This window comes from Anopheles merus, chromosome 2L (assembly GCF_017562075.2).
Source record: "Anopheles merus strain MAF chromosome 2L, AmerM5.1, whole genome shotgun sequence".
NCBI lineage: Eukaryota > Metazoa > Arthropoda > Insecta > Diptera > Culicidae > Anopheles > Anopheles merus.
The window spans coordinates 34,165,280-34,186,673 of NC_054083.1; the positions used below are offsets into that span (position 1 = coordinate 34,165,280).

The following is a 21,394-nucleotide window of genomic DNA, read 5'->3' on the forward strand; positions in this document are numbered from 1 at the left end:
CAAAGCAGCGCGATGTTTGTAGGACGCAGGTCGCTGAAAATGCAAGTGAGACTGACTGACGCAACAATATCTCGCCGAGCGCGCGCGCGCGCCCGACCAACAATCTTTGCCGGGCCGGTGGTGCGCGATGTCGTCGTTCGGTAATACGACTTGGCTGGCTCGGCCGCCGGCGTCGATGAAAAGCTGCCCGAGCTTTACCATGCTTTTTTGCGCCTTCCTCCCCCCCAGCTTTCGCACAGTCGATCGATCGGTGTCAAAGAGATTTCGTAAGTCACCCAAGCCCCATCCAAGCCTTTCACCGCGCGAACGTACTGTATGGTACGCTCACACGTACAAACTCACCTGAAAGCTTAGGTTGGGCCTCCCGCTCTTGGTTTTATGTTGCCATTGGCAATCATCGCGCCCTCTCTTTGGAAAAATGGTTTGCAAATTTGCCCGCGCAATTTCGCTTTGCTTTGAAAAAAAAAAGTGCGCAAAACTGAACGAAAGAAGGAGCTGGTGGTGGTGCGTATATAACTGTTTGGCAAAGTGCGCAAGGGTGATATGTGCGTGCGTAATATGTGTCTTTGCGGCGTGCAGCATAGTGATTGCTTCATTGCAAAAATGACAGTTCTTAACCATGAGAACTATTTCTTCGCTCCAAACGTGTTTATACCGATCGGCCAAAGCGCGCAACGACTTCCATCGGTGTGATGGAAGCACTTTCGATAATGATCTTGTTCCCAGGGTATTTTTTTTAACGCCGTTGTTTCATCATTTTTTTCGTCACCAATAATCATCACTTGAGCGCGCGCACGCGCTTCGTTCGGTTCGGTTGGATCATTTGCGCGTCGTTATGACACCGGATAATCGAGCGTTATCGATCGCGAACCTCCTCCCCGTTATCATCATCACACTTGGTAGGAATTGATCTGTCGCTGACGCTTTCCTTCCCTCCTGCGAGTGTTCGTAACTTGGGCTGCGAAGAATGTGCCGTAATGCGTAACCGTCAGAGAGAGAGAGAGAGAGATAATACAGCACGTGGTGACCGCTGTGTGTGGTGGTCGTCGAAGTGACTCTACCCACCCGGCGGCACACAGACCCCAGTGAAATGATGTGATAACGCGTTACAGGTTTTGCTCTGCCCGATGCTGCCCTTGCGCGGGATTGCGAAACAGGGCCGATGGGATGGAACTCTGATAGCGCGAGAAGATGGCAAGATTTGCATATAAGAGTAAATAATCTGTTTCAATTACAACACACCATCGTCGCCATCGTTGTTCCTTCCGGTATTGGATTATTTGGAAGATTTGAGCGGAGCATGATTTTTTGATAAGAAAAAATACATTACCACATCGTTGCGGACTTCCTAATAGGAGCGATTACACTTCACGTGCTCGTACACAGCAATCGCATCATTATTTTGCGCTCATTAGCATCTCCTAATCCGATTATACAATACCAGTCGCGTTGGGAAGACTGTTTGCGTCTTTTGCCCTTCGGTACAGCTGTTAATGAACTGTCCTCTTGGCATAACATTGTAAACAATTACATTAAGAAAAAGGGTGGAAAGTTGCCAGTGTGTTAAGGAGCAATAAAAAACAGTTCTACTTCCCACGTATTCTGACACGGCCTTGCTTTCAAAAACCTTCTTACCTTTTGCAAATTACCCGGCGACTCTGTTGATTGTCACGACATCAGCCACAAATGGTGCTCTGTTTAACTGTGGGTTAAGGGTCATATCGTTTGAATTTAATTCTTTCGTACCTTCCCTTTCCCGAAACTATTAGCGATGACACCGGTTAAACTCGATCGTTGCCACTGTACGCTAATTAATCGTTAATCGCAGTTCAGATCCGTTTCGAGTTTTCTGTCTCCTTCGCTCGCTCTCTTGTCTCTGCATTCGTTATCTGACTGACATTTGACCTTTTTTGTGTGCGTCATGAACGAAATGTCGTGCGTGGGGACGGAAATGGGCACCGTCATTGCTTTTGACTGGCCGTCGCACGGTAAGGAATTCGCATACACATAGACATGCGTCCGCTTCCTTTCCTTGCTTTGGTTATGCAAATGCTGAATTGTTAATTTCTCCCGACACAGTGTGTGCCGGCGAGCCAACTTCTCCTCTGTTTGCTCTCTTCAAATACCAAAACCTTGCTCAGAGGGGGGAGGGGGAAGGGTAGGTGGGTTAAACAAATTCAGCAGAAGAAAGTCGTTCGTCATTGCATTGGAGTGGAGCAAGGAAAGGAATTTAAAATTATTATAATAATAGTAATAATGCACAAAAGATAGAGAGTGTTGTGTGTGTGGAACGAATATAATGTGTCTTGTGTGATCGCGCTCGTGAAGACAATATTGCGTGTGACGAAAAGAAGGAACTTTTCAAGAGCTTTTTTCCTTGATTCACGTACCAACAATAAACACGCACATAATAAAGACAAAAGATAAACAAAACCTTTTGAATACCCTTATAATAGCACAAACAATGACAATAAGGGTTGTCTCTCTATAAATGAATTCACTAAGAAATTGGCGCTAACAACAATGCAGAGAGAGATTGAGATGCAGATTAGAACACAGGTCGGGCGATTACACCTAATCAACTGATCTATCCGTTGACAACTACACTACCAAGCTAGCTAGAGCAAGTATGCGCATAATAGCAACAAAAGGCGCACTCTATGGCATCAAGAACAAATTCGTACTGTCTGCTAAAACAGCTGCCGTTTTTATCAGCGGTTTGGCAGACACTCAAGCATGATTTTTATGAATGCGGCTACTAGAACGATAGCAAAGTTTTTCGATTAATTTTACGAGTACGCATCGACTGCCCAATTCGCTGCTGCCATGCAACCCCTATCTGTGTGCGGTGTACGACCTTACTTACGACCTTACATTAATGGGGCAAAGTTTTTGGCGGTACTCTCTGTGTAATGAAATGCAATAAAGGCGAGCGTGACGAAAACACGCCCTTCCCTGGAAACAATGCGTTTTATCGGCGCGAGATGATAATGGAGGATTAGTTTCAAAAGTTAATTGAAAAAAGTTTGAAGATAGTTGGAAAATGCAGAGATCGGGGAGACACGCGCTTAACCCTTAGTTAACGGACTTCAGCCAATGAAGATTTTATCTACGAATGGCGTGCAAAAATCTATGACGTTGGGTTATCTAATCCGGCAAACATTCGCGGTGCCTGCCATTTGGAGTGTGTCTTTTCGTGTGGAAGAGATTTTACGGTAAAGAAGAGTGTGTAATTGCGTTTGTGATAAGGATCTGTAAAAGCTTCCTTTAAGTCATCCTATCCGCGGCTGTAAGCCGGTGTCAGGGGCATACATATTGGTCTATTGGGGACATCTCTTGGATCACCCTTAATTCCATATTGGTGGATCTTATGCTGAGCTTTAAAGCAAACATGTGAACTACCCTATCATTCAATTGTGTGTGTGCATGTGTGGTCGGTAAGAGGTCACGGACTGTTTATCCTTCATCATCGGGGGTTTACTTCTCCTGGTGGTTGTAACCGTCTCGGGGATTGCGCGCGCATTTTTCCATCTCAATCGATTCGTTCGCAAGTTTTCATCTCTACTTTCATTCCTTCTTTTTGCATCCTTTCCATTTCTACCTGTCGCTAGCACCAACAAAACACCCACCCACACGTAAAACATCCTAAACGTCGGATTATATGGAGCAGAGAGAGAGAGTGTATAGTGGACTACCGGCTCTCTTAACGTCTCACATTGGGTCTTAAAGCCGCTTTGTAAAAAAAAACTACTGCTAGAATGATGCGACAATCGCCCAAAACTGGTAATACACGTGTCGAAGAAGCGACCCACCAAACATCGCAACACAACAAACAAAAAGCCACCAGTTTGGTTAGTATCCGGTTCTGGGGATGCTTCTTACTCTACCTCCTTTCCCAACGTTCGGGGGAGCCGATGGTGTGCACTTGGATGTTGGGCGTCTTTTTTGTTCGATGGTGTTTGTATCCATCCAGTTTGCTTCGGAAACTCTCGCCCACAAACCCCCTCCCCCCCCCCCCCTTACTCTCTACGGCAAAAAGGGGTTTGGGCAAAGATGGGAACGCCAGCGACAGCCGACCTCCACTGGAATGTCGTTTTTATGTAACGCTTCGGTAAAAGGTGCCTTTTCCTTCCCTCCACACACTTACATGCAGACATGCCGCCGTTCGGGCGTGTGTGTGTGTGATTTCGGTGAAACTGTTCCGACATTGCTTTTCGTGGCGGTTTGTTTCGTCGCTTCGCTTGGATTAACTGGACCTGGTCCGGGGACTTCCCGTTGATATCGAGCGGGCGGAAGATAAGTCTGCCTGGGCGGAAGAGTGACGGCGGCGGCGGCTGCTAGACCAACCCAGATTTGTGGTGCTTTGGTGCTGTATCGGAAGCGAAAGAGGCTTTATATCTTTCTCCAAGGGCTTCGTGGAAGGTGCAACAGGAGTTATTTCGCCTGTTTTTTGTTGTTGTTGTTGTTCTGTTGATGTATTTGGTTTGAAGGTCACGAATGATTCTATTAAATTCCCGTCTGGGTGTGTTGTAGCTTTTCCTTCTTTTTATGAATGGCCGTGGCCTATCCACTCCCATTATTGTGCTTTTGTGAGCGTAGGCATGGAAGTGGAAGTGTCGAAAAACTTTTAATTAAACCAGCATTTAAAAGTATAAATGTCCACGTGCACCGGTGATGCAGTAGAAAATACTCATTAATGAACATCTTCCAATAATCAGAACACAAAGTTCTTGGTAGCACAAGAAACATTATATTCAGATTAGGGATTTTCCAGCGTCAAACTAATGGAAATTGATCCAACAAAGGTATATTGCTTTTTCCGTAACGTTTGTTCAGTTTTTAATGTTCGAAGAAATGGACGCTTCAATATGCCTGAATCCCCTGGAATTTGTTTCTCCCTAATTGTGAGTCCGTAGCGGCGCTTACGTGGACATCGAAATAAGGCAGACAGAGTTCATTAAAGCAAAAGCAATTACAGTGTGACAGTGTTGCAATAACTGACTTCACAATAGTCAGCTTCTGTAGAAGTTTGCGATTAGCAAGCGAAACGAGGGAGCTTTCAACAAGCTTGGAACAAGGGTTGTTTACAGAGTTCTTCTTGCCAGTTTACAGTCCATGCTTTTCGTTTAGCTGCACGGGTCAACACATTTCTTCAGGATGCTCACAAACCCCTAATCAATAAGGGTGGCCACTCTGCTCTACATCAACGATGTTGTTGAAGCTGCTGCAGAGCGGGAAGCGGTTCAAAGAATGCAGCAAAAGAAAGTTAGCGTGCCTGTGCCCTATTCAAAGTGTGTGTGCCACCGTGGTGGTGGTGGTTCCTCCCAAGGTCAAGATATCGCTTTCGCTCGCTCTCCCTCTCCCACTTATTTCGCTGGCTGAGTTCGTCTCTGATCCCATCACTTTCTCTGGGCGATTTTCAAGGTTTGACGCTTTCTTTCACGCGTCGCGTGGGTTAGATTCTTGCGGAGAGGTGCACGTGGTGTGGTGCGGTGTGCGCGCGCGTTGTTGTCTGCCCGAGGGAATGGTGGAACGATACAAGTGTCAGGCACACTGTGCGCGCGATATTCTAACTCTCCTCTTGCCCATCATCATCATCATCATCATCATCATCGGTTGCTTGAATGTGCATCGTAGCTTTATGAATGGAACGAAGAAGGAGAATGAGAACAAACAGCGTCGATTCTGGTTCTGCTCTGTGCGATCATGCCGCTGCTATGAATGGAACAAGTCGTCCGGAGAGGGGATTGGAGTGTCACCATGCTGCCCATACCCCTCCTGATCGGAGCTTTAACTCTCCATTTCCTGTCGCGGCAACCGCGTGTGTCACTCGCACACAAATTTCTATGACCTTGGCGCGATGTGTCGCGCGTACCACCACCGGGCTGTGGAGTGGCTCTCGTTGCCGACCGCTTGCCGTGCTCGCGTTGTGTTGTGAGAGGGTACTACTAGCTAACAGACTGGGGATGATATCGATTTCGGGTTCGCCCTCAGCGCTCCCGCCGCCACCATTCTGCAGCAATCACACACCGGTATCATGATCCGGACAGACTTTTACCTCATGCGTGATAATGCACGATAACACACGTGGTGGTGGTGCAGGGTTTGGAGTCACCGAGCCGCGATAAGGTTTCGCACGGGGGAGAAAGAACGCTCAGGCCCGGGATTGATTTCACGCCCAGGTGGAGTGATTGGGCGGCGGGTGGTTTTGAACGCTGCGAAATGAAGCCAAGCTTATCATATCTCGGGGAAGTATTGTTTCGACCATTTACAGACGATGGGATACGATGGTTTTCGGTGGGAACTTTATGCGGGAACGTGTGGTGAAGCGAAGTATGTGTGATCCTCCCTTTCGTCTGGTATTGCAAACCGGTTCCGTCTGACGATAAAAAACGGGAGATTAAGGGACGTTTTAGCATGGACCGTTTTGGTGCCGAACCTTTGATGGCAAAATGTGCAATTGAGCAAAAAGCGCAAGATAAGAAAAGGTTGGTGCAGCTGCCGGGCTCTCTGGGTATGTCTGGGAGGCGAATTTAATGTTGCCCACACCTGTCTTATCGGTCGGCAGAGTCTTATCGGTCAAAGACAATAAGTTATCGATGGGGTTTTAGGAGGGGATTGCAAAACAGGTGCTGTTTTTGTTGCCAAATTCAAAATGCACCTGTGAAAGCTAATACATTTCCCGTCAAGAAACTGATAGATGATAAACCAGTGTTGTTTCAATTTCATTTGGCTTTCAAAAACTTCTTTTTTTGCCGACGTTAAAGGCCGACGACACAGCTGAATACAATACTTTCATTGAAAACTCCAGATCGAGATTTGAACTTACGCCCTCATTTTCTCTGCACTATCCGAAAGCTCTGCCATAGAACCGATAAGAGTGAATATTAACAGCGCCAAATTCCTTGGCTAATAAAATAGCTCATCATTCTTCCAACATCGATAACTGCTGTTTGCGTTGACTTTACCCATGAAACATCAATTAACACCAGGACGCATTATCCTCACCAGCGTGGCAGAATTCTACACACGGGGTCGGTAGCAGATGTTTTAACACTTCTGTGTGGATAATTTTACCATAAAACGGCAGGGTGTAAATGTGTCGTGATTTTAATATGCCTGCCAAGTCTGCTACCCTTTACTGTGTGTGTATTTGTGCCCGTCGTCGCTTAATGGGTTTGAACTGCACTCAATTATTCATACCGGCAAAAAAAAGCTTCACGACTAAAGGACCACGACTCGTACCTCGTGCATACGACAACGAACGACCAGAGTACTGTTTTTCATTATTTATAAACCACAGCTAGCAACAAAAAAGAAGCTAAAACTAAAACACCCTGAACCTGAAAACACACTCTAAACCACCTGCTTCTGTGCTTTTTTTTTCACTTTTAGATTCGAGCTGCGAGGGCTGCTAGCAATATGGAACACACTACTGGCAATGTTCAGCATAATGGGGGCCTGCCGGACAGCGCCCGAGCTGGTACACGTACTCCGACACTACGGGCTCTTCCACTCCGTTTGCGTTCCTAGGTAAGTGCATGTCGCCGGCGGGCACCGATTCTGACCGATCTTTTCATCTTTTACAACAACCAGAAACGCAAAGAAAGCAAAAAGAAAACGCCCCAAGAACACAAACCCGGATGAGGGGCGTAGACTGTAGAGAGAAAAAATCGGTCCTAGACAAGCCACAATGCTGGTTCGTGTCTACCAAACCGCCCAATCTGTGACCTTGATTTGCTTCAGGCTCGGGGTCCGGGGTCTTCTGGGCAGCGACAGGAGCGAAGAGAAGTGGCCACACTCTCTGTCTGTCTAGTCTAGTCTTATCTGGCTGACGCTGCTCGTACGATTGATGAGAAACCACACACACACACGACCCAACCCGTGTGACCTTCGTGAGCTTACACAGAACCTTTTGCCGAAACTTCGTCAAAACAACGAGCCCCCCCGGCACTGAGTGAAAGCGGATCTTGCGATTGAAGGGGGTTTTCGAAGGTTCCATTTTAGCACCATACTGGAACAGCCACCTAAGACCACTGGATCCTGGGTTGGAGCGTTGATGATAAGACGGCGGGACAAGCTACCGGAAACCGGATTTTTCTTGTGCCATTCTGTCTTTCACCCCACTATCAATCAGCCAATGTGGTGGTGGTGACCTTCGGGGAACTTTTTGATAAAGTGACCGCTTTGTGGATGGTTCACGGATCCTTTTTGGGTCCTTTGTAAGAAGCGCTTGGTTACATCGATACTGCTGCCATTCCGGACGCGTCGATTTTTGGCACACCACAGGCGATAACCTTTTTGATTCTCCTCCAGCAAAGCGGATCTTTCCAGCGCTAATAAATTTGATTTACGAGTGTGAGGCCCAATATTGAAGGTGGTATGGTGTGCGTCCTCGGCGGAACGGAGAGCTTGCGGTAAAGAGATGGCAGCTCCTGGACCTAATTCACACTCGCTTCACTCCATTGTGCAATTTAATGACAGTAGGGAAGTAAGTAGTAGGGCGTTTATTATGTGCCGGTTTGTTCTGGACACAGAGAATCCCGGACAGAAACCCACCGTGGTACCGCTCGGGTGGTGCCGTTGTAGCAGTGTAATGCCGTCGGTATCCCACGGTGACAATTAATTAATCGCACAAGCTAATGATAAATAATGTGACCGTTTTAGTGTGACGCATAAAGCCTTTAATAAGCTAGCCGATAATTGTTCCCTGTGCCACGAGGCGAGAAGGAGACCAGGAGCAGGCCCTTCAAAGGTGAGCGAAGATAATAAACCGGACCACAACCGTTGGTGCGTTATGATGAAACAGCGCGTTATGACTGAGGGCCCCCGTGTGTGCGATTTGAGCGCGATTGGGGCGGAGGAAAGGTGTAGTATTATGGTCTTGTTTTTCACTCCCCCCGGTGTGGTGTTTGGATGTACCGTTGCGTCACAGAATGACATATTTTGCGCGTGTCTTGCGAGCTGGTATCAATTTGTAATTCTTATAAGCCTTCTCTAGAGGCAATCAAAGTTGAACAAACAAAAAACAAGCGAAATGTTTTAAAATAAATGCATAAACATTTGATGCATAACGGCATTTACCCACTCGGCCGGTTGAGTCGGCACCGGGTTAAACCACATTCAGTTTTTATTTTGCGCGTGCACTTAATCCGCTTTCCTGCCAAAACTCTTCTTGTTCGGTTGTAAATGCAACGAGCTTAACGTAGCATAACGTGAAACAACTTCAGTGGTTTAATTCGTTCGTTGTGTTGTGCATTTTATTTTATGAATTGTCCGTTTTTAAATCATGTGTAAGCGCGAAAATAATAACATCAACTGCACCACCACCACAGGGTTCGTTACATCTACGAAATGGATATGACGGCTGGGCCTTAGCTGTGTCATCAGCGATGGCGTGTCTGTGTGTCGGTCTGTCGGGCAGTGGAAAAAAGTAAAGCCATTCACCACCGAAAATCGATAAAACCATTTCTCTCACGTTATCTCATGGCCGGTCGGTTGTTTGCAGTGCGCGCTCTCCCCCCTTTTGCTGATATGATTCAGCGGAGGGGTTTTCCCCGCCTATTGAGAACTGCAATCATAACCCGCATTAAGCTTCATCATACCCCTTTTTGGCTGTATGTGTACAGTACAACCGAACGTTTCAAATTCAAACACATTCATTCGACTCTTTTAATTTTAGGCTTTTATGAACTTTTCGAAGCGGATGCAGCGTGTCGGTGGCGACGGCGGTTCGGTAATCATATCCACCACGACTAAGACCACAGCGATGACCGCACCACCACCGCCAATACGGCACGATGATGATGAGATCCACTGGTCAGGCGAAGAAAATGCGCGCCTCGATTCATTAGCGTGTTATGTCATTCGCGCGGTGCTGTTTGTGCTCTTTTCTCTGGTCACACCCCGTGTGACCGCTGCCATCGTGGAGAAAGGGGGATTCCCCCGTTCCGCGCAGCACAGAAATCCATAACCGGAACAGCATCATAACACACACACGCACGCACAGCTTCCCATAGCAAAACAAGGCAAAACAACCAGCGTGTTTTTTTCTCTGGGACATGGCTCCAAGGCTTTGTGCACGACCACACCAGCGCGCTTTGGTGGTACTACATATATTCCCACTTCGTGAGCTTTACTATTGACATAGCGCGCGTATGTGTGCGCTGGAAGCCCGTGGTGGCCCCACGAAAAGTGCAACAAGAAGATCACATTTGTTAAACATGACGGCGTCCTCTCCTCGGGTCCCCACAGGACTCTGAAGTCTTATGATCTGAATGCCTGAACTGTTTTTTTTTGTCCTGTTGTTTATTCGAACATGGTGGTCGTCGTGGTGCGATGGTAAATCCACCGAAAACATGAAACCAACGCTCAAAAGCAACGCGCAGATGTACTACACAAAAAACCTGTACGCGTCGGCAAGATGACAGGACGATCGAGGATTCGAGGTTTTGCGTTTACTGGCTGCTTCTGCGCCCGCTGCAGAAAGGCGGCGGAAAAGCGAAAGTGCTTGAACTTGAACACTATGCGAACGCGCGCCCGCCCGTTATGCTGTTGTGTGATTATTTATTGTTCGTTGCTTTCTGTTTGATTTATATTCAATTAGCACACTATCGTCGTCTGAAGGGGGAAATGTAGTGAAATGGCTCAAGGGTTTTATTATTTGGACAATCCACGCATTACATAATGCAAAGAAAGACGACAAAGAAAGTCGTCAAGAGGTAGTAGTGGTCGGGTTGTGTGAAGGTAATTTTGTTTCGATGAAATGAGCACATTTTCCATTGCCAATTTTTGAACGAAACCTGTTCTCTCTTTTGAGTTGAAAACGCTTTTTTGCGTGCTTTATTATGCAGATTAGGAGGGAAAGATGCGTCAATGTCGGGTTTTTTTTGGTTGTGCCTTCCCATGAATGGGTTGATGTGTTAATCGCCGCAGCATCCTCCTTTTTGATTGGCGGCGCATAAAAGCTTTAAAATAATGGCTTTTTGTATGATAATTTTGCTGTCCGGACTTAACGCAAAGCATGATAATATGAATGCGGCAGGAAATGATATTAAAAGATAAAGTAAATCTATCATTTATTAATCTTCATCATGATGGGATCAAGAGAAGCGACCACGAGAAGCATGATGCTCAAAGCTCGGTGTGCGTGTATTTATAGCCACACTTATATTTGATTCCAAAGCCGCATTAACGGTCGTTGTTACGGAGTTGCGTGTCTCGAAACAATTGAGCGTGGCAATAGGCAGAGTTTATACGCGATCAAACTATTACAATCTAATAGTATTTTATTGTTTTCTTATTGCAATTTAACTTTCCATTAAACCAATACGATTTGGTGCGTTTATCTTTCTCTTTCTTTATCTCTCTGTTTAGCAGCTTAAATAGCTCTGCTTTGCTTCTAATGGCTGAATATCCCAGCGTCTATATTGAGCTACATTTATAGCCATATACAGATGGTTCAGGGAAAGTGGTGGTTACATTTTGCGCATTGCGAATGACAACTAGGCGTTCAAAAATGATGCCAAATGTACACTGTCCCTAAATTTGGTACGAATTAACTACATTCAAAATTTAAAATGCACAAATTAACGTGCTTAACGTCGAATCGAATCGGTTGCATTTGCAAAAAACAAGTTGCATCCTTTGCGCATGCATATTCACGCACCGACCTGACCCCCGGATTAACCCCACAAATGGCGTCTACCCACTCCCCACCATGCACGTACACACACACACACACACACACACACACACACACACACACACACACACACACACACACACACACACACACACACACACACACACACACACACACACACACACACACACACACACACACACACACTTCACATCAGTCGCCGGGTCATCGAGGCGGCCTTTTTTTTGGGGCTGGGGACGTGAGTTGCACTTGTTTCGCTTACTAGGTCAGAGGCCGGTCAGTGCACTCGCCGCACACTAATTAAATTGCCGCGACGCTCCACTAACGGGAATGCCCGAATCGGGGGGATGGTAGAGTGAGCGAAAAACGGTCCTGTGGCCCCTACCGTAAAAGAGCGATACTTCCGTTAGCTTTACGAGTGTGTCCTGTGTGTTCGTCACTTTAAAAGGGGAAGCTAGACTTGGCGCGGGGGTACATAAACCCTTTCCGTTTCATCTTCCGACACAGCAAAACAACCCTGTGCTCTGGTAACAAACTTTAAAGCCTAGTGGGTTTTAGAGCGTATTAAAGTTGTGTTGATACGCACGGCAGCATCCCATTTAAACTCTAACCTACCCCGTGACGATTAAAAAGTCGCTCGGGTGTTAGGCACAAAAAAGCTGCGCGACGTACAAGGTATGTGCAAAAAAAACCACTTCATCCGCGGAAAATAAAGTGAACACTTTACGCTTGTCATCTCTCAGTGACGCGATGAGGGGGGGGAAGGTGGTGGTGGTGATGGTCAGTTGAACGATAAAACTGAATCTCCCCCTTCCGTGTTGTACTGTTATACGCGCTTAACCTATCTCGCCAGCCTCATTGCACCCGTTTGTTGATTTATAAATTAATCATGATATGCGATGACGCGACCGGTGGAGGGAGAAGCCGTGACCGATTGCATTCTGCTACCGTGTTTCAGCAGTAGCTGGTTGGGAAGGGAAGTGTAAATGCAACGTTGTGTCGAGATTGATATACGCGCGTGTGTATGGGATGGGGCTCGACCCGACCAAAAACCGCCACACCACGTGTTCCTGGGGCCTGTGGGGCAACCTGTTTTGCTGAAGGTGAAGGTCTGCGGTACGACTGCGCGTGTGTGTGAGTGTATGTATGGAGATATATAAGTTGCTCTTCCATATTCAACAACATTGCTGCGGCCCGCGAGGGTGGAAAATTTTTGCAACAAATGCTCCCCCAGAATCTGTGTGACGTCGCTTAAACGGTTTTTGTGTGCAATCTGCGCAATTGGAGCTGTTCATAAGCCGACTTAACCAGCAATTACCCTACCGATGTGCAAGCTCTCTCGCTCTCTATCTCTCTACACTGTAACACGTGTCTTGCAACACACGGTTCGGGTAAAAAAAGGAGGAAGCTGTTGCAATAAGTCATCTTGCCATGTACACATAGTTGCTCCGAACGACTCCGATTAGTGTGTTCTAGGGGGTCAGCAGCTGGGTGTGATGGTTGCCTAAGCCACAGACGGACAAGCCCACCACAGCAGCGATCAGCTGAAGGCGCAAAAGGTAAAGACTGGCTCTCTTTTAAGCACACAGCGCCCAGCGAATGATCGCGTAAAAGGGCTCACCGCCGGAGAATGGCGCACAGGCATACACGGGCAAACCTAGTGGGTTTTACCACCTGTGTACTGCACGGGGTTGTTGCGCTCATCGAGCGCCTCTCCGGTGTACCGTTTCGATCAGCTGGTGGTGCAGCTTGTTGATCGCGCCAACAACAGTTGCGCCAACAGAGAAGGTCAACCGGGCGAGATGCTGCTGGAGCGTGCACGAGTCGAGCGTACCGGATGGTGCGCGTTCTACAACACGCTGCTGTAAAGCCACTTCCTTCTCACTTTCAAACCAAGGTGCTCTTAGTGAAAATGAGCGGAAAATGAACTGAACCGTTTCACCATCCACTGGGCATAGTTCTTCGTCCTTTTCAAGGACACACGGCGAGATTAATGTGCTTGCGCGGGTGCTTAAAGCGCGCAGTTAGCAAATAAAAAAGGGAAAGGAAACGATTAATCTTTTCAATGATTCGGAAGGAGCAGTTGGCGTTAGTAGAAGCGAAAGCGCTAGCAAATGGGTTTCGGTGCGGTTGCTTCTTTCTATATCCGCTCCAAACAAAGTGTGCAAGAAGTGGCAGAAATAATGCGGTAAATTAATTTCGAGAGAGCCCTTTCACTGTGCCTGGTGTGCCCTGCCTGTCTGCCGCCGGTGTGTAGACTACCGATCAATCTTCCCTGTGGGAAAACAGGAAAACGCCCTTAGAAGAAGAAGCAGAAGCATTCGGCGGATACAATTTTGCAGTCAAATATTTATCATCAGGCCGAGTTTCCAGTGTTTACACTATCGTTCAATATCAACGGTGAAATGCTTTTGCCTGTAGGGCGGACACACAGTATTTTTGGGAAATAAACCGGAAAGAGGTAGACACAGTAGGACAAGTAAGTTTAGAAAATGAACGTAGGCAGGGAGTTTGTTGCTGCTTATTGGACAGCTAAATTTAGCTTCCTGTTGGAGGGTGTTTTTCTGGCCAACAAACTCTGCTTATTGATTTTTTCCTATTTTTCCTACCCATTTCTTATTACATTTGAGCCAACTAAAGTGTGGCCAATTTGAAACCAAAGCGTGGAAGATACATTTCTTGTAACGGTTGTGGGTCTCGTGATTTGACACAATTTTACTGGACATAGAATCGCACACACATATCAGTCGCCTTTTTTTGTATGATTACATTCCGTTTCCGTTTGCCAATTATTTGTATTTTAAACAACAAATTTACTGGATCAACCAACCCGTCTGGGGGCCGTGTCACAGACCAGACACCGGAGGCCTGTGGTTGACGTCAATGCGTTTGCCCCTTAGTGCGTCTGTTAGTGTGTAAACGGCGCTTAAATCGTCATTTATCTACCTCTCTTGCTTCAACGCGGAGCAGAGATCGAATGACATCAAACTCTCCCTCCCCGGGGACAGCTACCCACCACCAACTGGCGCCGATTGATTGAAAGTAGTGTGCGTGTGTGTGTATGAATTTAACAACATCCAAATATCTCATTACTGCGCTGGAGGCAAGATGATCTCAGCAAATACTGACCTCCCTCCTCAGTCCAGTACAAACACGCGATATTTGTTGGATCAGACTAGACAGCACACAGTCGTCATCGTTGGGTTAATCGGTGGGGCATAAAATTAGCCGCTCAGCGAACAACCGGGGCCCGGTCCAGTGGATGGTAAAGCAGAGGTAATTGCGCACTGAGGACAGATAAGAGGATGGGAGCTTGCGCTCATATTCATTTTATAGTCGGATTACAATCTCCAACTGCACCGTCCATCATTAACGGAGCTATCGGGAGAGGTGTCTATTGAACCTAATGAACTGTGATGAATAAATTAGAGCATCGTTAGCATTGCCTCTCTAAACCAGGGTGGACCGAGGCTAATCAACGGACACCTTGCTGTGCGTGTGCGATGATGCAGAAGTTAGTCTGTGCCGGGACGACGACGACGTGTTGGACCGGAAGGAAGAGAAACATATGGGTGTATGCAATTGGCAAATCACAGCGCAAACAAGAAGCGCTTGATAAGAAACTGGGCCAAACACATGCGGCTTACACTTCCGCTGATAATTGAGAATGTCGAGAAAGAAAAACTGAGCTACTTCTTGCACAATTTAAACAAGGTTTGGAATCGATAAGGTTTGATTGACAAATAAACCAGCTAATGGAATTATTTACGATACCAAAAATAGTATTCTCCGTCACGATCGAGCACACCGGTTCCGGTTACTTTCGTTTCCTGGAGACAGAAATCCTTCAAAAAAGAAAGAGCGCTTTCTGCCCTTCGTACGAGCGAATCCTTCTGCAAATGATATTTTTGGACTATTTCGGAAGCGTCTGACACAGACAATTGGATGGACATTCTTCTCTTCTAGCTAAACCATCATCCCACTCATTCAACGCAATGTTTTCAATGTCTCTATTTCAGCTCCAAATACAACAATGTAGCTCTCAAGAGTTGATATGTTAGGAGTAGTGATGTGCTTTTTTTTGTTTATTTTTATAGAGACTTTGAGCCAATTGTCCTCATTCGCCTTTTTCAATCGGTTGATTAATTTTAAGCTAATATCTAACAAATAGTGATGTGCTCTTTGGAGCGCACCAACGACTCCAACCCGATACCGGCAATTTTTAGTCCGATTCCGACTCCGGCAAAATGGGAACCACTAGTTCTGCGCGGAGTCGAAGACTTCGGGAGTCGTCCGGAGTCTTTTGGAGTCGGAGTCGTCTAGAATTGTCCGGTGTCGTCCGGAATTTTCCAGAGTCGTTCCGAGTCGCCCAGAGTCGCCCGGAGCTGTTTGGAGTAGGCGTCGTCCACAGTCGCTCGGAATCGGAGTTGTCCGGAGTCTTTCGGAGTCGAAGTCGTCCGGAGTCTTTCGGAGTCGTCCAGAGACGTCTGGAGTTGTTTGGAGTAGGAGTCGTCTGAAGTCACCCGGAGTCGACCGGAGTCGGAGTCAACCGGAAACGGAGTTGGTCCGAATCAACAGGAGCCGACACAAGCCGGCATCGGACGACTTTAACTCCAACCGATTCCGGACGACTCCGGACGACTCCAGACGACTCCAGACGACTCCAGACGACTCCGATTCCTAATGACTCCGGGCGATTCCGGACGGTTCCGAACGACTACTGATAATGCTGGGCGGACCTACACTCCGAAGTCGGTTCCGAAATTATCAGAGTCGGATCGCGGAGTCGACAACGGAATTTTACAAACTTTACCCATCACTAGTTTGGAGCAATCAACCGGCACTTTTCCTGAGGACTATTCAATTCCTCAAAAAAAATCATACATTTTGTTCAGCTTTTATTTAGCTGTTGTGTACAGAGTGGCATTATTAAACATCTTTGCCAAAATAAGAACAAATAATGTGTATCCATGCCATTAATCATCCATATGAGTTGACGACTACTGTGCCAAAATACAGTTTATTAATCAAACACGATCATGTTGGGGCTTACAGAAAGCTACAGGATGAAAAAGGAAATGGAAACAGCACCTCCACCGTCCTGTTGAGGGGGACGGAACGTGAATTCTAATTATAGTGGGAATGCTAATAAGGAAACCAATACCAAAAGAAAGCAAGCAAAAAGAAATCCCGTCGTCCTTCCTCCGTACGTACGTCACAGTTCGCACCGTGTGTCGTCTACTCCCTGTTGCGATTAATCAGCTTTTCTGGCCGTCCAGTATGCCCTGGACCGAGCGCTACATTATTGCTGTGTGGCGACCAGTGTGTGCCGAAGCGTGCCGAACACCGCGCCACACCGGGAGTCATTTGTATGTAGATTGGTAACGCAGGACATCGATATTATGGCACCTTCTGTTGCATGTCGCCACCAGTGAAGAAAAAAGACAGCAAAGAGAGTGTTGGTATGAGTCAATTAGTCACTGCAAAAGGATAAAAGAAAGCGACCACACACTCCTTTCTAACCGAGGGTCTTTAATCATTCTTTCAGAACTTTATTATAAATGTCCTTTCTTTGCCCCCCACGTGTACTAATATTTAACGCCCTTTTGCTTCCTCCATCTTTCAGCTTTATTGAACACGACCGTGTCAGTGGTTTCTGGACATGGTTGTTCGTGCTGTCGAAGCTGCCGGAACTGGGCGACACGGTGTTCATCGTGCTGCGGAAGCAGCCGCTCATCTTCCTGCACTGGTACCACCACATCACGGTGCTGATGTACTCCTGGTTCTCCTACACCGAGTATACCGCCTCCGCCCGGTGGTTCATCGTGATGAACTACTGCGTCCACTCGGTCATGTACTCGTACTACGCGCTGCGGGCCCTCAACTTCAAGCCGCCGCGCTCGATCGCGATGCTCATCACGACGCTGCAGCTGACGCAGATGGTGGTCGGCTGCGCGATCAACATCTGGGCGCACGGGTTCCTCCAGACGGCCGGCAAGAACTCGTGCAACATCTCCGAGATGAACATCAAGCTGTCGATCGCGATGTACTTCAGCTACTTTGTGCTGTTCGCCCGCTTCTTCTACAAGACCTACCTCTCGACGAACGCGCGCAAGGGCAAGCGCCCGATCCAGGTGACGGCCTCGTCGACCGCCACCAGCGGCCAGTACATCGACAGCGGCTCGTCGCTCACCGGCAAGTCGGACGTGCAGTCGCTGCTCGCCGGCGGACAGGCCAACAGCAAGATTAAGGCACAGTAAAAAGGCCCAACCGGCAAAGCGCGAAGACCCCTTGCGGCTAAACTTCTTTCCAAAGGCGTAGCAAGGGATAAGGAGGGGTGGTGGGGGGCAGTAGAAGCAGCAGAAGGTGGCAGCAGGTGTCGATTGCCTAGTGGTTGTGGGTGACATCGTAGTTCCTTCATTTCAATTTCATTCCTTCTCGAGCTGTGTGCGTTGGAAAAGGAAGGGGTTTTAGAGGGTGAAGCAACAAATTCCAAATGGCAATACAGGCGCGACACACTCAGGAGCCTCAGCCCTCCTACCCCGTACCCCACCCGAAAGCAGCTCATGGGGATTATCCAGCAGCAGCACAGAGAACCGTTTGCTCCACTGTTGCTAATTGTTTCGGCCACCTTCTGGGTTCTACTGTAGGCCCCTTCCAGCTATAATGGTGTGTTACATGTGTCGCTTAGTCGCTTGAACGTCTTGTCAACCAAAACGGCGAGAGGAAGTTACAACTTTTCCCCAACAAGAACAACAAAAAACGGCCCCAATATATCCCCCCCCCCTACAAGTTGCCACTCTTGGAAGACACAACACCCGAACACGGGGTGTAAGCAAATAGAGCAAATACCAATAGCGCATTACTTTAGCATTCCTGATGGTGGGCCCTCTTCTGTACATGATCGAGAGAAAGGATGGAGAGGGAAGATGGGCAATCTGTTTAGGTAGATGGGGTTATGTTTTACACATAGATACGCTTAGAACAGAAAGATGGCCCTCCTGTTTGGCGCACGAAAACAACAAAAAAAAACACACACAAAATTCGACAATGGGAAGTTAGTGAGAGACACGATCACTTCCGTCAGACAGAAAGCGACGAAAGAGAAAGAGAGAGATACTGACGACAATTCTAAGGACGAACCACAAAAAAAAAAACACACACGGTACTACACGGTGCATGACTTCATTTCTACTTACAAAGCAGAAACTGGAAGACAGAGAGAGAAAGAAAGAGCGAACACACTGCGGGGGGAGGGAAAACCGGACAACGGGGGGAGAGTTACAGAACAGAGTTTAGACACAACAAAAATGAAAAAAAAACAAGAAAAAAAAACAAACAAACTATTGATTCGGGACTGACGGGGTTACTTTTTTGTTTTAGTTGTTTAGTGTACACATCTAATGGTAGCTAAAACACTCTTCTGTACGCTATTTTTTGTCTTATGATTTGTACATTATTAAGTATGATAAATATGTTTGCGTTTTTTTTTTCTTCTTCTATTGTTCTTCTTCTTCTCTTCTGTCCTTTCGCCGCCTGTTGTATCATTTCGGGAAGCTAATAATATAATTGTAATTGTAGTTTTTGTTTTCTTGGGCGGGTCGAAGAGCTTAGTTTGTAAATGCGAATGCGTGCGGCGAATGGGAAGAGGAAGGAAGGAAGGACCTCCGCGAAGAAGTGCAGTGCTGTAGAAAGACACAGACAGACAGACAGGCAGGGCCAGAAAGGCGTTCCAAGCTTTAGGAGTTTCGTTTCCTTCTGCTTTGCTGCTTTAGCCGAGTGTCGTCCGCTCTTGGGAAGGTAAATACTATCTAAAGTTACATAATAAGAAAAGCACACACACACACGGGGTGCATAGGGGGGGGGGGGGGGTGTTTAAGCAAAGCAAAGAACAGATAAATCGGAAGTGATTGAACAAAAACAACAAGCGGATGAAAAACTCCACAAAACCGAACAAATAGAAAGGATAACAAAGGGAAAAGTAGAAATAAATGAAGGAATCATACAGATGCCCTCGAAATCGGGATGAAATGTTAGGGAAATTATAATTTAAATGGGCTTTGTGTGTGTGCGCGTGTGTGTGTGTGTGCTGTGTTGTATATGAGGATTAGGAAAGAAGAGGAAGGGGGTTGTAGTGGTAGGTGGGGGAGAGCACGTTAGCTATACATTGCTCGCGGGGTATGTTTAACGTAGTTTAAACAACAATATACCACTACTCCACCGGGTGCTCCTAAACATGTGGGAGAGTTAGAAGAAGAAGAAGACGAAGAAGAAGAGGAGGAGTAGAAAAAGAAGAAGAAGAAAAAGGACGTACGAGGGAAAACAAACGAACAACAGAAACACATGAAACATCTGCGCAAAGACTGTTTTCGACTTATTTATAATAGAAAAGAGGAGAGAGAGAGAGAGAGAAAATAAATCACTGGAAAACGACAAACGGAGCGTAACATTGCAACAAACAAACTCTGCATATAGAAATTCGAACAGGAAGTGGAGAAGAACAAGCAGTAGCAGTGGGTGGGAAAAGTAACACAGCAAACAAAACTTAACAGGAAAAATACAACAAAACAATTAAAAACAATGTTATTATTTATGCGTTTATCTTTTTGGTGGTGGTTTTTATTTTTTTTTTTCAAACTAAATAGATGGACTAAATAGATCTTTGAATATAAAGAAACCGGCAAAAAGAGAGGAGATTCTTAGCTCCCCTTTGCCTCCTAGTCATACCTACACACTACCTACATCATCATTCCGTAAATTTGAATTACTGCAAAAAAGCGATGTAAAATATCCAACATGAGAAAGGAGTATCACGAGTGAGTGAAACGTTATTAAAAAAAATCGCGTGCCCGTTTACTAACAAAATCTGCTCAAAAACACCCCAAAAGGGGGGAGGCGCATCAAAGGCAAACTGTTTAAGTGTGCTGTTAATGGTGCAATGCAATCGTGTGACGCTTTTTGCTTCAATAATCATCATTTATCTGGAAGCATATAGATAAAGTGTGCTGTGGTGGTGTTTAAGCACAGTTCAGCGAAGAATCTTACCGAAACATTAAACCATTTCCATGCACACACACACACACACACACAACAAGCAAACATCGAGAGCTCGAGCACAGAAGAAGCATGGTGTAAATAATTAATTTGCCTCATCCCAACCGCAAGCGAGCGAGCATCATCGGACAATATCGATCAAGCCACGGGGAGAGATTCATTATCGCTTTGTTAAATTCTTTAGCGAAGCATAATATCAGATTGTGTGGCGAAGCGAGTCGAAAATAAACCCCCTCCCCCCGGGGGGCAGATTGGAAATAAAAGCCGAATCGATCATTTGGAAAATTTTATCGCTGGATCGAAATCCCCCTGCCGAACCATGTATTATAACACACAGCATCATCCTGTAAATATTGCTTCACTCAATGCCAACCACACACCAGGGGCGTGTTATCTGTTCCCGCAAAATCCCGCCAACCAAGCAGCGGCCAATTTATTAGCCCATTTTGCCATTTAGCCACACAGTTCGATACACACACACACACACACACACACACAAAACGTTTATTCTAGCCTGCATTTTTTGATTGTTTGTGCGCGGTATGGTTGATAGTTCATAATCGCGTTGCATAATGCATGTGGGAATATGTAAGCAATGAGCATGCGAGATTTAGAGTGTAACGTGATCATATAACGTTCAAACGCTTACCTAGTTGGTGTGTTTAGAACAGTGGT

The 21,394-nt window shown here is 46.5% G+C and overlaps 2 protein-coding genes across 4 annotated transcripts in view; both read left to right on the forward strand.

The window, feature by feature from the left end:
* LOC121591990 (elongation of very long chain fatty acids protein 6) overlaps positions 1-20,497 on the forward strand; it is a 39,243-nt gene extending 18,746 nt beyond the window's left edge. For both annotated transcript variants that reach the window (XM_041913138.1, XM_041913137.1), the window contains exons 3-4: positions 7,396-7,533; positions 17,292-20,497. In XM_041913138.1, coding sequence (XP_041769072.1) covers positions 7,396-7,533; positions 17,292-17,925 — 772 coding nt within the window. In that variant the 3' untranslated portion in view covers positions 17,926-20,497. The remainder of the gene's footprint in view (positions 1-7,395; positions 7,534-17,291) is intronic.
* LOC121591992 lies at positions 7,556-11,611 on the forward strand. Of its 2 annotated transcripts, none has more exons than XM_041913139.1 (3): positions 7,556-8,601; positions 8,668-8,755; positions 9,683-11,611. In XM_041913139.1, exons 1-3 carry the CDS (start codon positions 8,426-8,428, stop codon positions 9,971-9,973), a joined length of 555 nt encoding a protein of 184 aa, XP_041769073.1. In that variant the 5' UTR covers positions 7,556-8,425; the 3' UTR covers positions 9,974-11,611. The 2 variants fall into 2 exon arrangements, with proteins under 2 accessions (XP_041769073.1, XP_041769074.1); XM_041913140.1 differs by having other exon boundaries at positions 7,556-8,491.
* Positions 20,498-21,394: the final 897 nt, after the last annotated feature.